Here is a 25,654-nt window from a genome sequence, read left to right as displayed (position 1 = left end):
TAGTTTAAAATATTTGGTCACAAATAATCCAGTTTCCGCAATTAGAACTGATTAATAATGGGCAGTATTTGGTATATCATGGTGAAAAAAGACAAAATGTTGTTATGCAAGCAGACGTTTTTATGTAATTATATTTCTGTATCCATATCACTCTGACACATTATCATAGCATTCTAAGAAAACAGTTTGAACAGATGAAACCATCTTAAAAAAAGTTTACTTCGAAGAGAAGACTATGGATGTGAAAAGAAAGATTTCAATAAAACTTTTTTAGTCATACAAAGTCGAAAAATATTAGAAACTTGTCAATGTGCACTAGGAACCGAGAAATAAATATATTTTTTACATTTTTTAAAATTGTATTTATAATAGTTTTCTGGCTTTCCAATGTATGGTATTGAAGATAATTATATACCATTTGAAAAATTATTTTTTTGTGTAAAAAACTGATTGATTTAAATTTGTAAAAAAATACATAAAACAGACGTTGGTAGTTGACTAATTTTTTCACTTTAAACTTTAAAAACCCTTGAAATTAATCAATTCATTTAAAACTTTTTTTTTAATATCTTTATTGAAATTTACAACTGTATATTATATAACCCATTGAGTAAATTTGATCTTAATGGAGAATTACAAGCCTGTAGAGCAACTACCCATTGGTAGCACTCTAATGACATTTTACATTAGCTGATTTCGTGGCCATCTTCTTTTCAGGCACCTCGGAGGATTGTCAGGAATGGAAGAGGGTGCAAGGTTAGAAACTAAGGGGTTTGAGTGGTTAGGGAGTTTGTAATGGAAGGAGGGATATCTGGTTCGGGCTAGATCGGTTACATAGAGAACATTAAGGTCTTTATGTATGATTTTATTTGTGACAAAGTAAGGAGCATTGAGAATTTTATGAATTATTTCGGATTGTAAGGATTGGATTCGAGAGGAATTCGAAGGTTTTGTGGAGCCCCAAAGCTCAACTCCTTATGTCCAGATAGGCCTTATTACAGTCATGTAGATCAGTCTTTTGTAATGAATTGGAAGTTTAGACCGATTGTCCAGTAAGTGCTGTAATAGTCGAAATCGACGTGCAGTTTCCTGTCATTTCAGTCTTGTATGAGGATTCCTGGTTAGTCATTTGTCCAGATGCAGTCCAAGGTAGCGGATCTGTTCGACAGGGGTAAGAGTAACATTATTAAATGAAACTGTAGGGCAGTCGGGAGGTTCACGACGAAGGGTAAAGGTGATTTGATGGGATTTGGTGGAATTTATCTTAATCCTCCAATTACGACACCATTCTTCGAGGGCTGTGATATGGAATTGGAGAGTTTGGGATGCAAAGTTTTATTATTAACAGCGAGCACACATGTGTCATCAGCATACGTGGTGAGGATAGTGTTAGGATTTGTTGGGATGTCAGCTGTATAGACGGTATAGAGGATGGGACTGAGGATACTACCTTGAGAAACACCAGCGGACTGAGAATAGAGAGAAGAATAGGAACCATTGTGGTTTACTTGGTTTAATCAATCGATGAGAAAGGATCGGATGATGAGGAAATATGTAGAAGGGAGGAATCTACGGAGTTTGTAAAGCAGTCCCGGGGCTTTAATATTTAAAAATGATTTCACAACGGAGGCCAACAGCCATCCTGGAACAGTCTAAGTTGCTGCCGTCAAAGAAAAACATCCTCCTGCAAGCGCCGTTGTACAAAATAAAGACATAGTGAACTATAATGATCTTAAAAATATTTAAAACTTAACATTTGCCTTTCAGGAGTTAAAAATCTGTATCTATTTTTCCACTGCTAAAATGGGAGTAGAAAAGCCCGCACAAATTATGCTTCCATCACAATTTGTAATAATTAAAATGAAATCAATTATCAAAAAATAAAGAACGATAACGTCTAGAAAGATTAGCGAAGTCGATAGAAAGTGACGTACTTAAACAATAGACTTTGAGTAATTTATGATTATTTTTTTTTATCGAAAATCACCTGATGAAGTATGAATATTTATTTTTAAAGTTTTTTCACTTTTCAAATATTATGTATGTGTCATGATTTTAACTATTGTGTTGCTTATAACCTAAAGTTGTTCAGAAATTAATAAGAAGAATCTCACATATAATCTGGAGAGCTCCCATGACTTTAAGTACCAGGAGAGGCCAATAGGTTAAAAATGCCCCTGAATCCCGTTAAGTATCGGTTGAGATGCTCAGTTAATGAAGAAAAAAGACAGTTATCTCACCCCAATTTTTTATTACTTTAATGAAAACTATGTATAATTACTAGTCAAAATTAATGAGTCTGCCAAGTATAGGTAGGGGGAATAAAAAATGGCGACTGTTTCAAAACCTTAAAAAAACATTAATTTTTCATTCAGAGCTCTATATCTTAAAAACTACCAACAACTCAAGAAAATCTCAGAGAACATTATTTAAAGAAGAGTAAATTTGCTGAAATATTAGCCCTAAAAGAGCTATTTACGTCCAATAGTTCTCGAAATATAGCTTTTTAAAAAGCAAATTTTCTTAAAAATCTACTGAAAGATTAGTAGTTAGTTAATTTATTTTGAGAAACCTATATCTCAGGAACTATGTGACGTAAAGATGTCTATTAGCACTCAAATTAAAGCTAGTTTGATGGACTTTAAAGAGGTTTATGACCTTTACCTTCGTAGGAAAAATAGTTTTCATGATATTTGCTAAAATAAATTGATTTATAGTTGTTCAGACAATAAGTTTGATTTATGAAAAAGATTATTTCAGAAACTATTGGACGTACAAATATCTGCCAGCACTCAAATTAAAGCTACTTAATATTACTATAAAATATTATATGGATTTATTGAATGACACAATTTCTTCCTTATTAAACTATAATAGTTTATTTCATATCATACAGCAGAAAGGTTCTCAGAAAGGTAATTATTCTCCTGCAATGTATGACTAATAGAAAGTTTTTACTCAATAATGACATTAATATTATAATATATTAGCAAATAAGACAAATAGGAGAAAATTATATATCATATATAGGTTTTTGTTATCAACAGCCTGAAGATGGGGGAAATCTCCCGAAACGTTGCTGTATGATATGAAATAAACTATTATAGTTTAGTAAGGAAGACATTGTGTCATTCACTAAATCCATTTAATACCATAAGAATCTTCCAGTTAAAGGATTATTAAATTTACTATAAAATAGTTTACAGAGTTAATCTTTGTAGGAGTAGTAGTCTTTATGATATTTGATAAAATAAACTCACAAAATGTTAATTCCTAGTTGGATGTTGATGTTGGATTTTTGAAAAAATATATCTCTAGATCCATAAGAGGCGCATATGTCTGCCAATACTCAAAATAAGGGAAATTTAACTTACTATAAAGTAGTTTATGACACTTATCTTCGTAGGGGTAGTATTTTTAATGATATTCACAAATGAATATAAATTTGGCCGAATATAAAATCCGCAAATGGCGGAAAATTTGTCCGAACTAGTATGAATCAATTTATTTTAGCAAATTTCATGTAAACAATCACTCTTAAGAAGATAAACATCATAAACTACTTTATATCTCATTAAACTAGCTTTAATTTGAGTGCTAATAGACATCTTTACGTTAAATGGTTTTTGAGATATAAATTTTTCAAAATAAATTCACTAACTACTGATCTTTCAGTACGTCCCATACATCATTTTTATGATATGTTTTTATGATATATCTCGAAAACTATTTAATGTAAATAACTCAATTAGGGCTCATATTTTAGCAAATTTACTCTTCTTTAAATGACATTCTCTTAGGTTTTCTTGTGTTGTTCCTACTTTTTAAGATATTGAGCTCCGAATGAAAAATTAGTTTTTTATCGCTTTGAAACTGCGCCGGCATTTTTTATTCCCCCTACCTATACTTGGCAGACTCATCAATTTTGACTAGTAATTATACATAGTTTTCATTAATGTAATCAATAATTGGGGTGAGATAACTGCCTTTTTCTCCTCTTCGGCTTTTGTACTATGAATCCAGGCGAATTACGGCTTATTTGCGTAAAAGGGAAGACCGGACTTGACCTTACTTCAGGGATGGATCATTCGCATGCATACATAAATATATACAATAAATATGAACCAATTTTTGATCTAGGATAGCACAGGAAATGCTTTTAGATCGCTTCTAGAAATAGCTCATATGAAGAGACTATAATAAAGAATGAAGATAAACAGAGAGGGAGGGATAAAGAGGATGGAAAAGGATGGAGGAGGGGAGGCAGGAAGTAGGCTGCACGTGCCTCATGCACACAGCGCCACAATGAAACTGTATTTATATTGGCTGTGTGTTGTCACCCCCTGCTCGAGTATACACCTGAGTCAATTATTTTGGAATATTATAAACATATTTTCCCTCCTTTGAAATCCTCGCTTAATTTCTTGTATTTCACGTCTGTCCTCAATATTACGTTCTCGCCTTGTTAACCATCCACGTCGAAAATGAAACCCAGGCCGGTTCCGATTCTGGACTGTGAATCCGAGGTTTATGTATTCAAAGAGAAATATTAATAGAAATTTAGGAAAACACTGTATTATGACGTAAGTTATATGTATGTACATATTTCATTATGCATTTGGAAATTGTAGTAAACAAAGAACGTACAAATGCACAAATTAATAATTATTATATATTTATATATATTATATTAATTTGTTGTGATTGTTATTAAAAAAAACTTTTTTACTGCTTTTTTGTTACTCGAAATTTGCAGAATTTTTGAATGCAAAATATCTCTCATTTTTTTCTCCCTGGGTCACTGGTTCCTTATCTTTTTATGTAAAAATGTACTATACAATTATCCTTATATCGGCTTAACATGCAGGAAAAAAGAAAAACAGTGATAAGTGATAGACTGTATGTTTATCATTATAATTTTTCTTTTGAGGAAGTAGCGTTCGCTTGTAGCATCTCACCTTGGTTTGGGTACCACTGCACTCTACTATACTTGTGATCAACTCTTATCATCATTGAAGTAATCGAAATTAAGTCTCAAAAAATACTTTTGTAAGGAAAATTAAGAATTAATTAAAAAAATTCTGGATAAGATTAATTTTTTTTTTAGTAGTACTTGTATTCATCGAATAATAAATTTTTTACTGCCTTGTAAATTATGTAAATTCGTGAAATTAATTCTTAGATAATTGTTTTAATTTTAATTATTGGGATACAAAATATAATTTCGTAAAAAAGTTTAATAACGATTTTTTTTATATAAACTAGGACCCCGTGTCCACCAGCCGACTTCCCCCCATTTTACACATAATACTACTGTTCATTTAGTTATACTACTCGTACTGATATTACATAGTGCGTACTACATAGCACTACTGAAATTGTATAACTGTAATTTAAATGTATTCTGTAGTTCGGATTGTATTATTTTTTCAATACATCATAAGCAAGGAAATATAAATGTAGTATTTATTACGACCCATTTTATTACTCTACCTTATATTTAAAATAAAATATTACATAGTGATCACTTAAACATTTTTTATATAATATATTATCATTTTTATAAATTATATTAATACGCTTATTCAATTTTTTTGTTTAATATCAGGTATAATATAAGGTATTATGTTTTAAACAGTTTTAAAAATAAAATCATAATATCTTGAGACTATTTACAGGCATCTAAAGACCCAAAAATGTGGAAATCTTATTTTTTTTTTTTTTTGCCTTCAACGATAACATCCTCTTTCTTGCACAAGCTTTTATCTATCAGCTAACTTCCCTGATCCTAAGGGTCGTTTCATGAAACTATAAAATCTGAACCCAAAATGAATTTTTCAAATTGTACTTTCTGAAATGTGCATGTTAATACAAACAAACTCTTCGGCTTTAATAAGTGGTTAAAGATTATAGTATTTCTCTTTTTAATGCCATTTACGAAAGACGTTGCTTATAAATTTTGACTTACTAAGCAAGTGCTTGATAAAATAGTAATAGAGTTCAGGCGAATAGGTGCCAGACTGCCTTTGTTAGCAGAGGTAACCAAAGTAAGTAGCAAGTTCCTTGTAGGAAAGTCATTCAAGTTAAATTACGACTTAACAAGACTCCAGTCAGTTCAGGACTTGACGTTCTAATTTAGGATAGATACATTAAAAAGTCGGTTTCCTGTTAATTTATTTGTTAAAATATAAATAATTATAATTTTTATTTATTAACTAGAGTGGTACCTCCTGCCCGCCTGACTGTGGACCAACCCCCTTCATTTTATAAGTTTTCAATAAATCCAGGACGAACTTCAGGTCGATATCGTTCAGTTTATTGTTGTTATTTGTAACGATTTGAATTTAATATGAAAATAAAAATTGTAATAAAGTGCATACAATTAGGTAATTGCTCATACTAAGATGTTTTCCAGTAAATACTCGATTTTATGTGAATCAGACAATAAGTATATTGCTTAGAAAATTTAATAGTTTCACAGAATATACTTTTTTTTTAATATTTATTTATTGCTATTTACAAATGTACATTATAATACATTTAGTAAATCTGATCTAAGTTAAATTGGAGACTTACAGGCGTGTAGATAAACTACCCATTGGTAGCACTCTAATAACATTTTACATTAGCTGGTCTCGTGGCCATCTTCTTTTCAGGCGACTCGGAGGATTGTCAGGAATTGAAGAGGATGCAAGATTAGAAACTAAGGGGTTTGAGTGGTTAGAGAGTTTATAATGGAAGGAGTGATATCTGGTTCGGGCTAGATCGGTTACATAGGGAACATTAAGGTCTTTATGTATGATTTTATTTGTGACAAAGTAAGGAGCATTGAGGATTTTACGAAGGATTTTGGATTGTAAGGATTGAATACGAGAGGAATTCGAAGGTTTAGTGGAGCCCCAAAGCTCAACTCCATATGTCCAGATTGGCCTTATTACAGTCATGTAGATCAGTCTTTTGTAATGTGTTGGAAGTTTAGACCGTTTGTCTAGTAAGTGCTGTAATAGTCGAAATCGACGTGCAGTTTGCTGTCTTTTCAGTCTGGTGTGAGGATTCCATGTTAATCGCTTGTCCAAGGTAGCGGATGTGTTCGACATGGGTAAGAGTAACATCGTTAAATGAAACTGTAGGAGAGTCAGTAGGCTTACGACGAAGGGTAAAGGTGGTTTGAAGGTATATGTTGGAATTTATCTTAATCCTCCAATTACGACACCAATCTTCGAGGGCTGTGATATGGGATTGGAGATTTTGGGATAGAATTAATGAGTTATTATTAACAGCGAGCACACATGTGTCATCGGCATACGTGGTGAGGATAGTGTTAGGATTGGTTGGAATGTCAGCTGTATAGACGGTGTAGAGGATGGGACCAAGGATACTACCTTGAGGAACACCAGCGGACTGAGAATAGAGGGATGAATAGGAACCATTGTGGTTTACTTGGAAAAATCTATCAGTGAGAAAGGAACAGAATATACTACTAACAACATTGTCATTGCTTGAAGATGTACTTAAAAATTAAGTTAGCCTAGAGGTAAACTTTACACTCTCAGTTGAGTAACACTTGAAATGGTCGAGTTCATGAACACTTGAGGTCTCAAGTTTTAGATTGAGAGTAAAAAATCGATTATTTTTAAAATCGAATAAAGCAATAGATTCACGAGTTCAGCACTTGTTTAATGATCAGGAGTTTAGAGTGTTCTGAAACTGGGGGGTTAAAAAAAAAATTCACATAATTATCATATATTTGAAGAGGATAGTCGACTGTATGAAGTAAATTAGAGAAACATAGCCCGGGTGGCGGTCAAAAAATTTAACTTGTCAGTTGGTATCGGAACTCCATTCTTATCAGCCCTCACGAAGCCCTGCAACGTTGCTTAACAATAAATAGTTATTTGTTACTATTTTAAAACCTTTTTTGACCGTCACCCGGACTATCTTCCTACAACAAACATAATTTACTTCATTTTATTCAAATAACCCACAATATCTTTATAATTGTAATAAAAATTACTACCAACTGACCAATAATTAGTAATTAAAGTAAAAGAGAAAGAATTTCAAAGGTATAAAATTCCCATATATGAGAAAATAAACTATTCTACTCAATCGGCCAGTTTAGCGATTCATTTCTCATCTATTCCAATCAATTTACTCGAGAGGAATACTGTATCTTAAACGGTACTTTATTCATCTACATCACTACTCTTATTTCTCCTTTGTTCTCATTTCGTCAATTATCAAAATTATTTATAGTTAAAAATAATCAATATTTTTTTCTTAACAAAGAGATATGGAATGTTAATTATTTAAAATAAACCAAATTAAATGTATTTTTTTTTAATCGGTATTTAACACCTGACAGAAAATATCAATCACGATAAATTTAATCAATATTAAATACCACTTAATTTTACATTGATACAACAAATTCAATAAAAAAAAAAATTAAGAGCCGTTTTTTAAAACAATTGTGATGTAAAATTTATTATACTTCTGGCAAATCGAATTTATCGAAAACGTTGCTATAACATCCAAGAGATATATCTTCCTATTAGTATATCTAGAGAATTATTGAACATAAATAGCTCTTTCAAATTTTATCCATTATAGTCTCAAAACCCTGAACATGGCCGGATTATAAGAGAAATAAAAGGTTTTGAGACTATAATGGATATAATTTGAATTATTTATTTTTAAAAAAATTACCAGTCTCAAGAAAATATTAAGAATAGAAATAAATAGCTCTGTTAGGGCTCAAACTTGAGCAAATTTACACTACTTTTGTTTCTAATTTATTTGTTGCTATTTACTACTGTATGAAAAATATATAAAATGAGTAAATGTCATGTGAGTTATACAATGGCATCGTTCAGACTTGTGGTGAGTATTCCAATTGATAAAAATCCAATAACATTGCTTGAGTTGAAGAGCTCGATGCCATATTATTTTCAGAAACCTAAGAGGATTATCAGGTAATGAAGGAGAAGCCAGATTGGAAACAAGCGGATTTGAGTGGTTAGAAAGTTTATCATGAAAGGATTAGAATCTGGTTCTGAACAAAGTGGATGGATAATGGATGACTTAATTTTTTTACAAGTAAAGAGCAACAAGGATTTTACGAATGATTTTGGATTGAAAGGTTTAGATACGAGAGGAATTCGATGGTTTAATGGAGTCTGAAAGATCAACTCCGTAAGTCAAGATAGGCCTTATTAGTGACATATAAATGGGTCTTTTTTTTCGGCCAAGACCCATTGGAGTCCTACCATGGTTGGGGGTCAAAGTCAAACATCTCAAATCCAATGTATCATAATGTATTAAGTTGTATACCATATAGCCTTTTTTTTTTTCTTTAATCTTCCATTTGAGGATCTATACAGCTCCTGGTGAGGGGGAGTCAAGTTTTTCATTTAGTGGGACCGCCCCTCAATGAAAAAAGTCAACGCCACAGGCCGGATTCGAAGCGGCACCGCCAATAGACATCAAATTGGTAATACTGTGTTTTAACCATTGAGCTACTGGCGGCCCAAAATGGGTCTTTTGTAATTAGTTGGTAGTTTAGACCATTTGTCTACTAAATGTTGTAATAATATGACTCGACGAGCAGTTTCCTTTTTTATATGAGAATTCCAAGATATTCATTGTCCCGTTGTAGTCCTAAATAGCTATTTGACAGAACTATGTGAAGAATCATTAAAGGATTCTGTAGTCATAACAATACTTTAAAAAAAGGTTGTATTAATTTTTATCGTGCGATTGATAAATTTAAAGATGTTGAGCACAGTGAAAAATGGGTGAAAAGTTTATGCTTTTAATTTTTGGGTCACTATTTTAATTTTTTTTTTTTTATTTGTTATTTAAAATCAATAACATAATCTTCTTCAGTGAGTGATTTTCTATAAAATTGATACCACAAAATATTTTGCTTACGATTTAGAAAACAAAATTCAAGATGGCTTAAAAAAAAAGAAGGTATTTCTTGTAGATGATTCTATACTGTTACTATGTCAAAATGATACCAAAAACGGACAAATAAATTCAAAATTCGTCTTCTTCACTACTATCAAATCGTATATTTTTATTCAAAACTCGGATTCAATATTTTGAAATTTCGTTAAATTTTTAATTTAATTCACCCGAGTCACATTTACTTTTATTTTTCGTTTTTTGTAAATAGATATCATTTTGTATTGAACTTCGTAGTTCGTAAGCCCGTTATGCCGTTGCCTTGGTAACAACTCTGTCTTCTGACAAGAAAATTGCCCCGTGAACATTCTCGTTAAAGCGAGGACTTGAGGCATTCCCAGAGGGTTTCTCTTCGACTGCCACGCCAAAAAGGTCCAGTTGTATATAATATACATTTGTTAAAAAAAAAACAATGTTTGCTGAATGCAATAAGTTGTTATGGTTTTCATAGCGTCCTGTATCAAAGGTGAAGCAAGATAGTGTGGCCTATCCACGTGGAGATGATTACAATAACTGTATTGCGCTTGTTGCGGCTTGTACATCCTTGCGCATGCCTTAAGAACTCTGTCGAAAGAGATCATCGTTTGCGTCATTCGACTTGTAGGTAATCAGCTGGCGTCAATTGTGGATTCCTAGTTGGCGTTACAGTACATGAGGTCATTCGGTCAGCTGAGTCCGTTCGGGAATTCCAATAAATTGATAAAGTTTCTATCAAGGAATATATGTTCATTCAATAGACCTCTTGTTTTCATTTATACGTATAAATTATATTCGGAATGAAACAGATACACTGATTACTTATTATTAGGAATGTACGTTCTATTAATGTTGGGATTAAATGAACTAAGTTAGCCAAAAAACAAAAGTGTTCGAATTTTTCAGTAATTCACGAACCCCTTGGGCAGTTGCATTTTAATGAGTAGTGAAAGAATTGATATTCGTTAATCTAGTTTGAACAATATACAAATCCCCGCTATCATATTTGTTGTAAATCACAACCATCGTCATTTTTTTATATTCTTTTTTTTATATTATATCACAGATTAACTTCTGATTTTGCTCATCAATATCTATATTCGAAGTGGCAGGAACCATCTACTTATCAGACGCCTCAAAGATTACAGAAAATCAAAAGGAACGCTAAGATAGAAACTAATCTGTTTATTTGACTATGGAATTATCTCTTTCGTGCCAAGCCTGTAACATAATAGTGACATTGTCTTTGTAGATTATTTATCTGGGTATTGAGGAATTATTACATTTTTTGGATTGGATAGAGAAAAAAATCTATGATTTGTTGAATCCTTTAAGTTCGATGTGTCTGGACGTATTTCGAAAAAGAAGATTCGATATAGTTCTTAGATTCAGACATTAATATTTGACACAGTCACTGAACACTACTTGGACTGACCTTGGGCTGAAGAATGGCGTAGAATCCTTTATTTTAATTAAAAAAGTTAAAATGTTCTTGTACTTGTATAAATTTAGTATTTTACATAGCTACATTGGATTTTTTATTCTTCTGGTACGTGTTTCTATACCAGTTGCTTCCAACCGGTGGTCCCCGGACCACAGGTGGGCTGCGAGGGCCTTGGGACTAGCCGCGAGAGGTACAGATATATTGTGTGACGTTTCATTGTTAGAACTATTATATCAATTATCGTTGTGATTGTTGGATAATTTATTTGTGGATCTGTGGCAACACTGTCTCGACCACGTTTCATGTATAACCTTACACATTGTATATACGAGTTAGTCTCTTCTATTGTTCCGTTGCGTGTTGTTACTGTGTTCAATAAATATTGTCATAACTCCATGACCTGTGTTATCTTTTGCCCTAAACTATAGAATCTTAGATTCAACAGTGATGACTGGATGTTAGCTGAAACATTTCAATAGGGAAATGGACAAAATTGAACCAAAATACACTTTTAAGTGACCTAATTTACAAATATTTTTCGGAGTGGCACCCCCTATTTTCATAAAGTAGATTTAAGAGTTAAGCTGCATACTGTTCAATTTGCGGTTTGTACCACTGTTTTAGACTTACTGATCGACGAGTTCTTCGCACTGTTGTAAACGTGCATATTATAACTTGTATGCTAATTTCTAGTATGTATATCTATAAATAAAAAGTTTTTTCTTTTTTCAGATATATTTTTCTATCATATCAATTTTTTAACACAAATATAGTTGTAATTTCTTATTTTCTAATGCTGATGTATATTTTTCCGATTAAATTCTGAATCTAACTGCCAAACATATAATGATTCAATGATATAAATCAATATATTCATGCTTTTCTTTAGTAGTGACACATTTAATACTATTTTTTCCTTTTTAATTTTGGATGTGACGTATTGCTTGCATCCATTATACCGTAAACTGTAATTTTTTTTTATGATCCGGTATCCGGTAACAATGGCCCCCACCATGGTTTCATTTCGTGGAACCACCACAGTTCGCAAAGACCTACGCCTCAACTCCCTCAGTTACAGACGGCCTAATTTCTTTCTGACAACTCTTACAGCTTTGCGGCAGTCTGTAAAATAACTATAGTAGAAAAAGTGACCACAGTCTACAGTATCATCTTTGGAAAACGTCTAATTAAAAATAAAATCAAAACTTTTAAACTTTTATGCCACTAACAAAGCTAAGAATCGATATGTTATAATTAGTCATAACATTTCTTTTTATATTTGATCTAATTTCGCTAAAGTATTATATGTATTATCAGATATATTTTGAATGAGAGCATGGATTGTGTATTGCGTTTAATACGGCTAAAAATAAAACTGCTGAACTGCAAGGAGACAGTAGTGCAATCAGATGTCTGGAGAAAGCAAAATCGATTTTGATTAATTTAAATTGAGAATATCCGTGCCTGGTCTGTAAAAGAGGTGTATTATCATAGTTTTTATTAAGAATAACATATTTTTTTCGTAACCTCCTATATTATCATATTCGTACATACATATTACAGGGAAATGATATATATATATACAAATATGTATACATATATCATTTCCTTGTAAGATGTAGTATTATACGAATATAATAATACAGGAGGTTACGAAAAAAAAATGTTATTGTTAATAAAAACTAACAATAACATTTTTTTTTCGTATCCCTCTGACAAACTAAGTTATTTAATACAAACCTATAGGAGTTATATGTATTGTGAGGTACGAAGTTAATTTTCAGAACAAACTCTGATTTTTTTTTAAAAACATTTTAATTCGCTTTAGGTCTCAGTTGCCACATAAATAGAACGAGGGCTTACTATGTTAAATTAAACCAAAATATTTTTCATTATTGATTATTAACTTAGAAGCTTATTTTATATTTATTTTAATATTAAGGAGGAGATACTTCCTCTAGATTTTTTTTTTTAAATACCTTTATTACTTTAACAATGTTTCGGGGTGTTTTCCTTTATTAGTTTATCTAATCCCTGTTACTAAAACATTCTAATTAAACATTGTACTAACTATAAAGTGTAATTGAAGGGATTAGATAACCTGAAGATGAGAAAAAAAATACCCCAAAATTAAGAGAAATATATATTTTTTTTAACACTTTATTTAATTGATAGATATTACAATCTGCCACACTATTGTGGGAAATAGGTAATAGTGATGAATGATCACATCCATACTAAAACAAAATAAAATAAAAATGAAAATAAATGAAAGAAATAAAAAAATAGTACATAAAAATAAATAAAATCTCTCTTAAAATATATACAAATAGGAGAATAAAGAAAATGAACATAATCAAACTATCTGTGTAAAAAAATAAATAAATAAAATAATATAATCTCTAGTCACATTTACACACTTATATACAATAGAGAGAAAAAATTAAGAATCTTTACCTTAACACTTAAGTACACAACCTAAATATCTTTTTTATATCAATTGATAAAATAATAAATAACGAATATGAACTATTCGATACTATATGTAACAATATTAATAAAGTTATTACATTTGGTATATATTATAAGAATTAGTAAATTTAAAATTGTAACTCAACCCTCAAGAATAAATCTTCAGTTTAAGTAGGTACATCACTATGAAATAAATTAAATTTCTTGTTATCAATAAATATATTGTTTCCTATTGTTCATAAAATTATAGTTCTAGAATGATTTTAATTTAGGCAGACAGTAAGTTCTGTCCAGTTGATAACCAGGGCTGAATACAATTAAATGCCAATATTTTTTTCTTATTTTTCATAGGAGCTATAATAGAATTTTGAATGCCATATTATCTTGTTTACATTTAGGGAAGATATGTTAATCTATTCTGTTGTCTGGACGCATACAAGATAGTGATTTGATGTAAAAATAGGAAAGATATTATTAATTTTATTTTTATTTGCTAATCAAAAATATATAGTTAGATATATTTAGATTTTTTTAGATGTTTTATGTACGTTTTCTTGAGTGATTCATAAATTTTTCGGATATTTTCTCAATATGAAGAAACATGTTTTGTATTTAGTATCAGAGTTATATTTTATAATTGAATTCATATTCCAATATAATATTATATAATATATTATATTAGCTAATTTTCGGGTAACAGTTTTCTGACCTGTCTATTACATAGATTACTTAACTGTTTATGTATTTATTTCTGGTTTCTAGTTTCACATCATAGGAGATTAAAAGATGGTTGTTTTTTTACAATAATTTTAAGTTGTGAAAATGGAGTTTATAAAGCAAATTTGAAGTAACAACGATATATAACTCATCAAAGAGACTAAAACATATGATACCAATAAACTCCATTCTTATATTCATAAATATAGTTTTTTATTCATCTTCAAGTGAGGAGTAAATAGCAAAAACTCCTCTTGCTAAAAAATCTAAACATTACCTAGGGCACATCAAAGGTTGCGAAGGTGAAGCCCAAACTCCATAAAGTAAACCAGCCTGGGCAGTTCACAGTTCGCATGTGGCGGTCCCACGAAACGAAGTTGACCTTTCCAGTTGGATAAGAATCGGTAGGTTAATTATAGGATCCCCCTGTCAGAAATAATGACCTACAGGTCGAGATTGAAAAAAAAAGGTTGCTCATGCCAGAATGTTATTGATGGCTGTATTTACAGATTTCATACTTATCCTTTAATAAAGTATTGTTTTACTAATATAATTCATGAATTATTATTTGAACCGTCCGTAGCTCAGGTGGTTAGGCACAGGTCTATCAATCTGAGGTCTGCGGGCGGCGCTGGTTTGAATCCGGCTACGGCGTTGGCTTTTTTCATTAAGTGGCGGTCCCACAAAATGAAAAACTTGATCCCTCCTACCATGGGCTGTATAGTTCCTCAAACGGAAGATAAAAGCCAAAAAATAGTCTATATGGTATATAACTAAATACATAATGATACACTGGATTAGTAGTGTTTATTGAAATCCGGAAAACATCCTATGCTTTTTCCTCCTCTACATGGAGGATACATTATTTAATTAGCTCTGATAAGATTCCTAATGCCCAAACAGCATTTAGAAAATAATTAAAAAGTAGAAATTTATGGGATTACGACATTGGTAAGAGTTTTTCTTTCATTTTTCCAAAACTGGAATTTCTGTTTTTAGTGGACCTTAACATCCCATTCGTTGCAGATATGGCCCAAAACAGATATGCGTCTTTTCATTCCAAAATCCTTACCCATCCTAATCCATTAATTCTTAATCTTTCATCCTTAACAATCCCTGATAACCCTCCGAGGCGTCTGAAAAGAAGATGGCCACGGGACCTTCTAATTTAAATTAATGCTTGAAGTACCACCAATGGGTGGTTACTTCCCAAGATTTTCAAGTGTAAATGAAACATACAACATATTTACTTATTGTATCGATTACTTGTACAGTTGTAAATCACATTAAATAAATAAATAATAAAAAAAAAAAAGTTTTTAGTGGCAACTCCACCATTGATTTCACGTAAATTTTTAATCCCAACATAACGGATCATTTGTAGATAGTCATTGTTATCCAAGTAAATGCGAGGACTGTTATAGCCGGGTGTTTTCACCTTTCACCGTGTTTCAATCTCAAAACTGCATCGGCATCATTTCGATTCAGGCCTGAGGGAAGGGTTGTCTTTTATTTCCTGACGGCCCCACGGATTGAAAATCGACTTTCCCACTATAGTTAGAATAGGATGGAAACCTATTTAACCCTCCACCTTCTCTTAAGAGGCCAGAAATGAGGTTAAAAAAAAACATGTCCAATTTACTGTATATTGGTGTTTCTGTTCATCAATTGTCCAGTTTTTAGCTTTAACCTTGAAATCGTTGGATGTCCAACTTCCTCAGATTTTCCTTAAATATTTTTTTCTTCCAAATAATTAATTATTCCTTGGGTTGGTCTTGTTATCCTTCAACTTTTTTTTTAGATCTTTAATTCTGCTTTTTAGAGTTCTTGTCAGAAAACAGATCTCGAAGCAAAATGTTGAACACATTATTAAGGTAAGGGAAATCTGAATCTCACGCTTTATTGAATGTTTTAGTAATTTTAGCATTAAGTAGAATAGAAAAGATTCTATTTGAAATATCTTTTATACATTTTTTTTTTTTTTTAGAAAAATAGGCGACCACGCACTTAGAGGTGTTTTATTAATAGTAACAAAGAATTTAAGAGTTTTCATTATAGCGAATAACATTGATAAGTATATTCGTTTTCACTTTGAAATATTTGTTTATTTCTGAGGATTTTCTTCTATGCCATGTAAATATGATTACTTACTTTATTACCCATCTTCCGTTTAAATGTTAATAGTTATTTCAAATACATATGAATGAAAATATAGATTAATTTTTGCTTAGAATAAATATTGATATTTAGCTTCAACTAACAGTATTGCCATCTTATTAACATATTATATCGTATTGTGTTTGTTTAATTTCAGAGGCTTAAAAATGTAACTTTAAATAAATTTTTAGTGATTATGGTGCCTCCGTTGCGTTACTGATGTAACCTAAAGAACTAAAATTTTAATTATCTCAATATAACGCATTCTAAAATACCACATTCTTTATATATTTTAATGGAGAAAAATAGATATATCCGATTCTAAGGAGAAAAGTCGAAACCACCGATTTTTCTTGACTGCATTTTAGTTTTGTTATCGTTTGTTAAATTTTTGTATTCTGGGCAGAAAGAAAATTTATATTCTTTATTCATAAATGCCGTCAGATATATTCAAAAATATGTGATAACACTTCATGAGAAAATGCATGAGAACCTATCTGTTTCTCATGAGGTCTCTGAGAACTCCAGATTGCCCTAAGTGAAGAGTGGGACAACTTACTATGAGAATGTCTAAAAATATAAAATATGCCTGGAAGAGTAAATTGCGATAGATGAGAAGTGATTGAATCCTGTTATTGAATTCTTTTTACACTTAACTTGTAATTTTTTAATTTTATAGCTTGTGGTAATTCCAACCAGAAATATTCAACTAAACGTTTCAAAATGACCTTTTTCATAGGAATTCCAAGTGATTCATGATTATGGCTTACTTCACAGTGCTAATTACATTTCCACTAACTTTACGAACAATACAATTAAAATCTGAGGAATACACCCAAAGTTTGTTTCAGTCTTAGTTAATATTAGAATTGAATTTTTAATAATAATTATTAATTTTATGAATCCAGAGTCAAAACCTTCCCTGATTTCAACGGTCGATTTGGACTGCAAAACTACTGTTGTACAATTTTAAAATATTTATTGATTTATTAGTAATTTGAGGATTTTTTTTATTATTTATTTCGGTGACAAACACCACATTACGTTATTTAAAATCGAAATCATTAAATAGAAGCTATAATTTTTTTAAGTTTATAATCTTTTTTAAATTTATCTTTATGATTTCTGATTCAGTTTTAGATAACAAAAAAATAAATAAAATTAAAAAAATCATTAAAGATATACTTACTCCCATTAGAAAACTTACAGTCTATTACAAACTGTCTATAAAATTTACAATCGCATTTATAATGCCTTCCTATCAGCATTAGAATTCGTAAAAAATAATTAAAAAGACTTTTTTATTTAACTGTCATGGAATGTAAAAAAAGGAATCAAAGAGGTCTAAAAGCGATGATTTCTAAAACAGAACATGGTGTACAGTATGGAGAAAGTTTTTTGAACGGTTCTCGACGAATATTGACATGAAACAAGGTTACAAACTTTCACCGGCACAGTCTGCGTTATTTATATTGAGATATTCGGCAAAATTCCTAGGCAGTAAAATTATTTAAGGAAAATACTAAATAAAAATGTCGCTTTTTGATTATAATAAGATTGTTCCTATGTGTGAGTGGTAATAAGGCAAATAACCAAAAAATTAATAAGAATCTTAGTGTACGGAAAAAAGTATCGGCAGGATGATAAATAAAAATGGAAACAAATAGAAGCCTATTTTAAATTCGTATGCAAAGAGATAAATCTCACACTTCAAACGTCATTTAGGTTTTATATTCACAAAACTTTCTGATGACTTAAGTGGGAATTAATTCAACCTTATAAGAACTTTGTAAGTTCTTCAAGAATATGACTCCAATATTTGCGTACAAGAGAACAACCCAAGAGGAGAAAAGTCAGTTATTCCATCCCAATTTTTTATGACATTAATTAAAACTATGTATAATTTAATAATGATAATTTAAATAGATAAATATTTTATCAACCTTTACTTTACTCCATTAAGTAGTGCGTGTACTATTTATGTAACAATTTTTTACACCTGTAGCCATTTTAAAGATGTAATCTGTCCGACGACACTAAAGCTCTTAACAGAATTATGGTAATACCATTGTTAGAGATAATTTATTACTTATTTTAAATTTATCTTTCTGTTATCTCAAAGCAGTCACTTGCCTATTGTTCGAATTTACGTGCATAATAGAAGGTTACCTACCATTTTGTTTTATTTTTATTTTTTTAGGTTTTTTTTTTTATGGGGCTCCTAATATGCTATCAAACTATATAGTATATTAATAAATGCTAATGATACTATCTACCCTACCTATGTAGGAATGGTAGACCGGTGGAATTTATTAAACATGGACTGATAATTTAAAAATTCCGTTTACCTCTTAAAAAGCTATTCCCATTAAAATATAGTAATTTTATATTATTATACATGATAATAAATCAATTAAATTTACAACTTTTTTCCTAAATTATATGATAAAAAAAAAATATTATGATGAACAGTTGATTAATTATCACATGAGTTCTGTGTATTAAAAAAAAATTAAAAGTTTTGTACAATATTCTCTTTTTTTGTATTCATTCACAATTTTAACACCACACTCTCATTGTCTTATCTCTTTCTAACTTAATATTTTTATACTTTGATATTTATTTCTTTTATTTTCTTTGTTTTCGTATTCCTCTTGTATTTCTACCATATCTATTATATTCATAACCTTCATTATTTTTGTATTTTCCTTTCTGTTTTTGTTAAAAACGTGCTGAAACATCAGTACCCATAAAACAGTAAGCAATCATTTATTACATTACAATTGAAAACCACCTTAACAACCTCTCCGGATTAATCGGAAGTAAACATCAAATAAATAAAGTTATGAGAAACTACTAAAAATAAATTTGGTAAAAGAAAACTAAATAACTGCTTTTTTGTCTATCACTAAAAACCTGTACACTCAAATTAAATCGTTTATTTTTAAATTGGTCTAATAAATTTAACTTAATATTAGTGCACTTATCACTGCTTTTCTTGAATAGTAATGGTTCATATTAACAAAAAAAAGTTTGGTCTTATTTTGAAATGGACGTGTTCCAAAGATATTACCACAGATAGGGTTTTATTTTTTACATAGTTCGTCTATAGACTATTCCTTTTGGAATAGTCTATAGACCATTTTTTTTTCTAATAGGCACTATTCAAATTCGTGATATTTCCTGTGTTTTAATTTAAGTTTTAACTTTTATTTCATTGTATTAATTTCTTTTTATTGTATTTTAATTTTTATCATATGCATAATTATATTAATATCGAAATTTTGTCTTCAATAGTTTAATAATTTCTAGAAATAATAAGCGGGGATCTATTTTTTTTTCTTTTTTGTTTATTTCCTTTAAAACTTTTAGACTTAATTTTAGAATTACATTTAATGTTCTTTTTATTAGAAACCCCTAGCCTCAAATAGAGAGCTGTTCAAGCTAGAGGGTGGTTTGATACACTCTAAGTTTGATACATTTTGATTAGACATTTTGATTCATAAATCTTGATACCTTTTGATTATAGACATACAGTTTCCTATATCCATTGTATCTAGTTATCATTAATTATCAACAGTATCTTCATTTTTTTTTCTTCAACAGTACCCGAGTTAAATAAATTTGAAGAGGAATTTCCTAATTACACCTGAATATTTTTATGGGATTTTACTAGATAATTTAAAGTATTTTTATTGTAATAATTTTATTTTTAAAAATCGGTTTAAATTATTGAGGATTATTCGGATATTTTATTTTATTTTTCTAATGAACTGTAGCTGGAAGTATTTAAAACCAGTGTTATTTAAATAATAAAAGGAATTTTCTGATTATATCTGAATATTTGTAGGAGATTTTAATAGATAATTCATATTATGTTTATTTTAGTTATTAATTTTTTTAAAATGGTATAAATTATTGAGGGTTATACCGATAAATATTTTTTTTTTATTCCTCAATGGCTAGGTAATGAATTAGGAGAGGAATTTCCTAATTATACATGAACATTTTTAGGGGATTTGTGTAGAAAATTTAGAGTATTTTACTGCAATTATGTATTCTTAAAAAATCGGTTTAAACGATTGAGGATTATACGGATATATATATATATATATATTTTTTTTTTTCGATCCCTCTAAAACAGAAAGAAACAGTGAATTAGTGAGTGTTTTATTGTGAAAAGAAAGGAAATAAATCGTGTTGTGCATTACCTTTTACTGCCTTTGGTATTTTAAGGTTATCTGTAATGTTTATTGTTATTTATGAAATATCCATTCTAAATGGTACTATTTCTAAATCCGGAGGTGTGGGGCCTCCTCGTGTTGGGAGTATATATTTATTTTTTACAATTGAACTGTGGCTGACAGTATGATAAAGCTATCCGGAGAGAGATATAGAAGAGCAAGAGACAAACTAATAGCCGTGGAGCGTGGCAACACTGTTGCCAGGCGGAGGTGGGAGAGAGACGCAGGGCCTGGTGGCCGAGAGATCAGTTCTCATCTCTCCACAGACCGTACCGGAACAGACCCCCAAGTCCTCAACAGTTCTCTACAGTGATCGGAGGTGGTGCGCTCTATCTGTCGACCCGCGCATGCTGTACTCGTCCCTCGTCGGGGCCTTTCTTCTTCCAACTCGCCGGCTGGAAGGTACTCTCTCTGTGCTCACAAGCGGACCTCTATAGTCTCTCTTAAGTAGAACCAGTGTTTTTAGTGTTCCATAATGAGTGATACATCAGCTGAAACCAAGTAAGCCATCTCCCTTTTAGTACTATTCAATTTTTTCTCTTTTAGTGTTATTTTAGAAATTCCTTTGTTTTGGCGGGTACCGGTTCGAGCAATATGGCCGAAAGCGTCCGTTATTTAGGTGGCTTTTCGTTTCCTAGTTTCAAATAATAAGTTAATATAATGTACTTTTTGATCGACAGCAACCGATGTTTATTAAATATTCAGACTCATATTGAGAACGAGGAAAAAAAACCAAGCTGTAATAACGGTCGGGTGAGAATGGAATTTTCCACTCACATACGTAATGATCGTTTACCTTCGGAGCTTTACGATTTGAACTCATTACCGACTCGTTGAGTTTTAAGTTACTATTTATTTTAATAAACAATTTAATGTCAAACACAAGACCTTATTAAAATACAAATTCAAACTTCATGCATGCTTTAGAATGTAACATTTCAATAAAAGATTTTATTTTAAATAGAACAGTTCGTTAAATTAAACCGTTACGTTAGCCTCATAGATAGAATTCGCTTTAAATACTTATTTAACAAATTTACTAAAACCGCGATAATGCACCTAATTATCGATCCCTAATTACCAAATTTAATGTTATTGAAACTTAAAACTTAGATTACCTCATTTTTTTTACGTGTTAATTATCTTAGATGTTTTAAAAGAGAAATTGTAAATTATTTGTTTTTGAAAAGAAACATCAATACCGGTGAACTAACATGCTTTGGCGCGCGTGATCCCCTCCTGGAATGGCGCCATTCATAGAATATTTGAAAGTGTAATCGATAATTTCCTGTTTTGTCTGTTTACCGGTGTTTTATCATTTTTAAATTTTGTTTTTTATTTTTTTCATTGAAGCGTGCCGATTTAAAACTTGTAATATGTAATTGAGAATTCTAACTGTATAATCATCACTTAACAATTATTTGTGTTGTTTAAATAGTTATTCAAATATCATTGTTATTTGTGTTTATTATAAATGTAAACATAATAAACTTATTTATTCATCCCCCTCCCCCTCTACTGTGAGTCAAGTTGAAATATAAATTTATTAAAATCTGATGGATTTAAATAGCTCTCAGGAATTAAACAAATCAATATATTGTTTAAAAAATACTAGGTTATTATTATTATTATTTTTTTTTCCAAAGGGAAACTCAGGCAGCAAGCTCGCCTGAAAAGAAGGAGGTGGTGTGTGAAAGAAAACCAGCAGCTGCTGAGAAAGAAACCAAGGAAGAGAAAAAGACAGAAGATAAACCAGAAACAAATGGACACAGCAAAACCGAAGAATCTACCGAGGAAAAACCTGTAGAAAATGGAGATGCAACTGGTGAGTAATTTTGATTCTATTTAGTAACTCTTTTTCTAAAACATTTAGAGTTTGAGATTTTTAGTTTTCCTAATTTAAGTTTAATTTTAGAACTTTTTAAATGAGTCACTTTATAATTGGGGTATTGTTATTTTAGACCCTCACCAATACTCAATTAATTTAGTGTTAAGTTTTAAATTCCATGTTTGCCTAATTACTTTACTGATTGTAATAGCTGAGTATTTTAAATGTTTGTGAATCATTTTCAATAAATGTATACCAAAGTATGTCTAATAATCAATGTATGCCCAATCTCATAAAATATGTATGTATATATGAATGCTTATCTTATATGGATATTATTTAATATTAACTTAACATTCTTATATGTTTATGTAAATTATATATTCCTTCATCCTTATGTGTTAAATTAAATCTTATTTTCTGTTTTAGATGTGTGCTCATTGCCACAGAAGAGGAAATCTGAAGTTGGCAGTGGGGATACTACTGAGAAATCAGCTGAAGGTGCAAGTCCTGAAAAGAAGGCTAAACTAGAAGAGAAAGTTGAAAATGGTGAAGCTGAAGCAAAAGCTTAAAACCATTTAATTTAAACTAATCTAGACTGTTATACAGTGTTATGTTTACAAAATGCAGCATTTGTAATATATGTGACTTAATACAAATTTTTTTATATCATTCCTTTGTACTTAGTTTAAAAATGGAACATATCTAACATTTTTTTGGGGTTGTGAAGTTATCTAATTACTGAATGGTGTATTTAGTTGTTAGTCTTTGTTTTCTGTTGTACCTGTGAGGTTTTTTTAGTTATGTACAAATTAGTTCTAAAGCTTGTTTTTTTTCTTTTGATGTACTAAATAGTTTTAAATCTTTTGTTGCTATGAATTTTTTTTATTTGGGAAAATTTGAATTTTAGTTCTGAGATATCATCTCATAATTTCAGTATTATTTCTGTTGTATAATATGATAATTCCTTTACATGGTTAATTTCAACGATAGTTCTTGAAGTATGTATGACAGTCGTGTGTGTTACATATAATTTAATATTGTATGAACTCTACGCATTTATCCCAACTGCCTGTGAAATTGAGGAATTGTTATAGTTTTTAAATTTATCCTTTTATATATTTCTAAAATTTATATTTATGTTACATTTGTTTGATTGCTTGTGTAATATCTGTTTTTGCACGTTCCATTTGTACAGATCTCGACTGCAGTAGTTCTCTCCTACCATTTTATTATAATGACAATCATAACACACATCTGAGTGAACACTTGTTTTGACTTGTGAATTATTTGTCGCATCGACAAACCCAGTGTTTCAAAATGATACCTGTATGTATGTTGTGACTCAATAAACAAATAAGTTTCAAACCTATGTAAATTGTTTTATTTTTCTAATAACCTAATTTATTATATTTTTTTTGTAAATAAAGTGATTTGTTTCATAAAAAACAGGCCACTAGATTTTTCCCTTCAATTCTTGTATCATCAAACCCTGATTAAATATATTTTAATTATTGAATCTATTCCAGGCCTAGAAATCATTCTTCTAGAAAATCATTCCACTGCTGTGTGGTTATGAAATAAAAAGTTCACAGAACCTATAGCAGAGATAAAAATTGATAAGTGCTATTATATTATTAAATTATAAATATGCAAACAACAATATGTATTAAATAACCTTTATTTTTGTATCTCATAAAGTTTCTTGAGATACTTTTCTCTTGATTACAGATTACTAAATTAGGAAAGTTGTAAACATATTCGGTGGATACTGTTTTGCTGCTACCACTTGCGGGTTAAAATTTTCTTATATGAGTACTGGCCTATATGTCTTCTATAAATTTTTCTCCTGAAAGATGAAACTAGTTATAGATGTACTAACAACATTATCCAGCTTTCAACAAGGCATAAATTTCATTAGATGTTGATGCAGCATCAGAGTGTTTTCCAGATCTTAAATGTGCTTTCAGTTAAATATTTGTACAATATATTATCTAGCTGCCCTTATATCTTTCTATATTAATGCATCTAGTAATAATTAAATCCATTTTTATTTTTCATATTTGAGAACTAATGTTGGTATGCATTTAAATATCTTAACGCGTTAAGTACTGATGTCTAAGCATGTTTAAAAAATTACCTTTGCTTTTAAATAAAGCCTTGAAAATTCAGTTCTAGATTTATTGAGATCTTTTAGTAGATGAACTATGTGCCATCTGCTGAGAGCAGGTGTCATTGCATTTTTTTCTTCAATTTTTCCATCAACTATTAATTACTTTTTGACAAATGTTATTTTTTTAAAATTGCTTTAGAAGACATAAAAAGTTCTTTAACAGAAAATACATTTATTATTACTGTATATATATTTATGGATCTTGAGGATTGGTTAGCTGTATGGGGTTGACATACTGTTTACAAGTTGATTGATCCTCAAAACACACAAAGATACATATTACTAATTGTCAAGAAATGTTATATACAATTAATCAAATATCTTATATATATTTTAAAACTATTTTTGTTGTATGTTCTTCAAATTTTTAAGTAAATAAAATTGAAGAATTTGATTCAACAAAAACCTATTTAATTAAAATTAACCAGTAAATGGCAATTTACTTCATAATATATTAATTACAAAGTAAAAAGAAAACTAAATTTGAGATAAAGTAGTTCAAAAATGATTTTCACTTTACACTGTTCACATGATAATAGAAGCAATTCTTTTGATTATGTTTGATTTATTTTTATTTTAATAGCTACCAAGTAAGATTTTTTAAATTAAATAAAAAACAAGAAAAACAAATGTTTTTAAATTTATACTGGAACACTGATATACATTATATATAT

General features: G+C 30.1%; 1 protein-coding gene across 1 annotated transcript; it reads left to right on the top strand.

The window, feature by feature from the left end:
- Positions 1 to 21,201: 21,201 nt before the first annotated feature.
- LOC106678704 (uncharacterized protein T28D9.1) lies at positions 21,202 to 24,179 on the top strand. The gene is made up of 3 exons (XM_014417407.3): positions 21,202 to 21,480; positions 22,626 to 22,804; positions 23,237 to 24,179. The coding sequence occupies exons 1-3, from the start codon at positions 21,455 to 21,457 to the stop codon at positions 23,377 to 23,379; spliced, it is 348 nt and encodes a 115-aa protein (XP_014272893.1). The 5' UTR covers positions 21,202 to 21,454; the 3' UTR covers positions 23,380 to 24,179.
- Positions 24,180 to 25,654: the final 1,475 nt, after the last annotated feature.

Source organism: Halyomorpha halys, unplaced genomic scaffold (genome assembly GCF_000696795.3).
Source record: "Halyomorpha halys isolate HHAL.00 unplaced genomic scaffold, Hhal_1.1 Scaffold155.1, whole genome shotgun sequence".
In the NCBI taxonomy this organism is placed as follows: domain Eukaryota; kingdom Metazoa; phylum Arthropoda; class Insecta; order Hemiptera; family Pentatomidae; genus Halyomorpha; species Halyomorpha halys.
This window is presented reverse-complemented; position numbering and strand designations above follow the sequence as displayed.

Coding starts and splice junctions, on each gene's coding strand:
- LOC106678704 (XM_014417407.3), top strand. CDS start 21,455: ATGAGTGATACATCAGCTGAAACCAA. Junction 21,481..22,625: donor GATACATCAGCTGAAACCAA/GTAAGCCATCTC, acceptor TTTTTTCCAAAG/GGAAACTCAGGCAGCAAGCT. Junction 22,805..23,236: donor AGAAAATGGAGATGCAACTG/GTGAGTAATTTT, acceptor TTTCTGTTTTAG/ATGTGTGCTCATTGCCACAG.